The sequence below is a fragment of the Zingiber officinale genome, chromosome 5B, assembly GCF_018446385.1.
Source record: "Zingiber officinale cultivar Zhangliang chromosome 5B, Zo_v1.1, whole genome shotgun sequence".
NCBI classification, from domain to species: Eukaryota; Viridiplantae; Streptophyta; class Magnoliopsida; order Zingiberales; family Zingiberaceae; genus Zingiber; species Zingiber officinale.
Window position 1 is genome coordinate 8,812,513 of NC_055995.1, and position 3,198 is coordinate 8,815,710.

General features: G+C 48.8%; 1 protein-coding gene across 1 annotated transcript; it reads right to left on the bottom strand.

The window, feature by feature from the left end:
* Positions 1–382: 382 nt before the first annotated feature.
* On the bottom strand, positions 383–2,638 carry LOC121986481. The gene is made up of 4 exons (XM_042540449.1): positions 1,966–2,638; positions 1,237–1,901; positions 1,068–1,151; positions 383–910 (listed from the first exon to the last, which is right to left on the bottom strand). Exons 1-4 carry the CDS (start codon positions 2,636–2,638, stop codon positions 383–385), a joined length of 1,950 nt encoding a protein of 649 aa, XP_042396383.1.
* Positions 2,639–3,198: the final 560 nt, after the last annotated feature.

Sequence of the window (3,198 nt, forward strand, 5' to 3'; positions counted from 1 at the left end):
CATATTAAGGTTTTTTGTCAAGAGGGGGAGGATTATCTTCGGTAGGGCCAGCTATATGCTCAGCAGGGTCAGAAGCAGCTTCAACTGGAGGCTCGGGTAAGAGAAAGAGGTCGTCGTCATTCTTAAAAGAGGGGAAGAACCCAACAGGAATCTCATCCATGATGCGGCCTATGTCTACAAAATCCTCCGTAGGGACAGATAAAATCATATTCTGTTCTAGCAATTGACGAGCTCCTCCGCCCACTCCACATCATACCATGGAGTGCATTATATCTCCCATTTTCTTTATGAAGAAGGGGGAGGTGACATATGCTCGTCTGTAGGCCCTCAGTCGACCCACTTTGCCTGCTTGATACTCGGCCAGCTGTGTCTCTGCTTTCTTCTAGTCAACTTGGGCTTGAATCAGGGCCTCTTGACCTTGGGAGACATCCTTTTGAATCTTCAGAAGGTCAGCCTGCACAGTTTTGAGAGTTGCCTGGTTGGCCTCTAATTGGCTTTGTAAAGCTTTCTCCCGGTCGGTGATAGAAGTCAGTTGATTTTGAGCTTCTGCCAGGGTCTTTTGAAGGCTTTCCTGGGTTTCTTGTGAGCTAGCCAATTGGGCATCTTTCTTCTCCAACTCCGCCTCTAACTCTTGACGCTTTTTTACCTCGACGGTCAACTCCGACTCACTAGTCTGTAAGGCTAGTTCCAAGGCCTTGATCTTGTCAAAAGCTGCATGAGAAATATCACGGGCTGATCCAGCAAACTCTCCAATCAAACGAAGATAGTTAGCCAGATCCCCGGGTGTGGGGTTGAGAGGATCGCGAGGAGTCAGGGGCAACTCTATTTCCTCCAGGCGAGCTGTCAACGCTTCATTGTCCCTCTGTAATCTACAGGCGTGCTGAAGAGCATTTAAGTTGGCGGAGCAGGCCTGGATTGTGTGTCAAGTATGAGGAGAAAAGAAAGGTTATAAAAGATTGTAGTAAAGAAACACATGTGTAAAGGGACTTACAGCAACCATTTGACAAGCCGCATAATATATCCCCCCCAAAGGAGCATTCTTCCAAAATTTGTGATTGCTGGTGCACCAGGAGGCTGCTAAATCGCCCTCTAATTCGATCAGCGCAGTAAGGGGGGAGCCCCATCAGTAGTTTCTGCGTCTGCCCTAGAGCCTGTAGAGGAAGGCACGCGCCAAAAATCAGTAAAGGAGTACGTCTTGCGGGTTTTCCTTAGGGATCTAGAAGTAGACGCGAGAACATCCATGGGAAGGGGGGTCGATGGAGTGCCTGAGCTCCCGGGCTGGTCTAGTAAGGGTAAAGATGGCTGACCGGGAGAAGAGGTTGGTTCTTGCAAAGAAGCCTGCGCAGGAGCTATGCCTCGATCAGAAGCCAGGACTGATGCGTGAGGTGACGCGATGGGAACTTCAGACCTCGTAATTCTCTCTCGTGCAGGAGCAGTTGCTTTCATTTCCAAGGGGCGGAGAGTAGCAGATGAGCGACAGCTGGGCGGGATAGGTGGAGGTGACGCTTGAATAGCGGGAGTCACTCTCTTACGCTTGCGTTGAAGTTTCAGGCGCTCAACCGGTCGGGGGAATGCCACTTGCGTCTCTTCAAGTTGCTCTACGGTGGCCTCCCCGACCTGTTTTCCCAAGACTTCCTCCATTTGCCCTATCATGGATGGGTCAACTTGTTCTACAGTAACCAGGTCTTCATCCAGAGCTGCATCTAGAGGAGGTGCTGAGGAAGTTCCTTCATGAGTCGCTGCCGGCAGAATTGTAGATGGAGTAGGAGCGGACTGCGAAGCAGAGGGGCCAGACCGGGAGGAAGTTGCTACACCCCGTCTAAGCTCTTCGCCTAGATTTTTCAAATAAGAGGAGGATCGGTGCTTAGCGTCGGAGGAGTAGGCTCGATACATGGCAGCTTCTGCAATAAAGGAGAAAGATACCTCAGTTAGCGAATAATTGATAAAAAGAAAACGGGGTCTTACCAAATGGAGCCCCAATGTCCTTCTGAACAGGGCTAAGCCCAAATAAATATAGAAAGCCTTCCAACAACAACACGGAAAAGTTAACAAGTACGCCTTGCAACGCTTCGGAGGATGAGATATAAGCAGGCTGGTGCTGATGTGAAGGAAGGTTCTCGGGGAGTTCTGGGCGCCATTGTATGGGCCCGACCAGTGGTTGAGGTAGTCTAACAAAGAAGAAGTGGGATTTCCACCCCTTGTTCGAAGAGGGCATGTCAGCAAAAAACTTAAAGTCGGGTCTATCTTGTACCATGAATACGCCCGTCTCTGAACGTTTGAAGGAATAAAAGTGGTGAAAGAGATGAACAGTCAAGGGAAGCTCATATACCCGACAGAGAATGATGGTACCACAAACTGCCCTAAAGAAGTTAGGAGCAAGCTGAGAAATGCAAATGCCAAAGTATTCGCTCAGAGAAGAAATGAAAGGATGAATGGGAAAGCGAAGTCCTCCCAGAATCTGATCTCTGAAAATGGTCATGAAACCTTCTGGAGGACTAGCAGGATGTTCTCGAGGTGAGGGAACTCTAAGTTCATAAGAGGCATTAAGATGCAGGTCTGAACGAATCACTGATAGGTCGTGGTCATCCATATCTGAAATGAAGCAGGAATACCAAAGAGTGGTCTTACCATCAGCCATTGTCAGGGCAAAGGGGGTTGAGGGTGAGACTAGTCGAAGAGCAGAAGAACGCTAGGTGAAGGAGATTAGAAGAGCAAGAAGGCCGGTGAAGTCGAAGCCACAGGAGGTCGGTGAAGTCGAAGCAATAGGAAGCAAGCAATCAAAATGAGCAAGGCAATGACTGCGGACGGCCTTTAGGGTTTATAAAGGGAGTTCTCCTAGGGAATATCGAAAAGAAGAGTATCTTTTTGGGTGAAGCGCTCAAAACCGTCCGATCGTCGAGGAACATGCTCTTATAGGAAAGTGTGTACAAAAAGGAGTAAAGTGGGCGGCGTCACTCTGCATAGGCAATAAGGGCAGAGGACAGGTGTCGACCTCCGAGGAGTCGTATTAATGATGGACTTGACAAGGGAATCATGATATGAAGCGAGCGTACGGAAGCGCTTACCGCACACTTTTCCTGGGGAATCATGAAAGTAAAATAGCGGGAAAGGAATTCAAACGCAGCAAGGCCAAGGCTAAGTAGAGCGTTAATATGGTTAACCCCTTAATACCACTAATAACATGCTTCTTGGTGACAG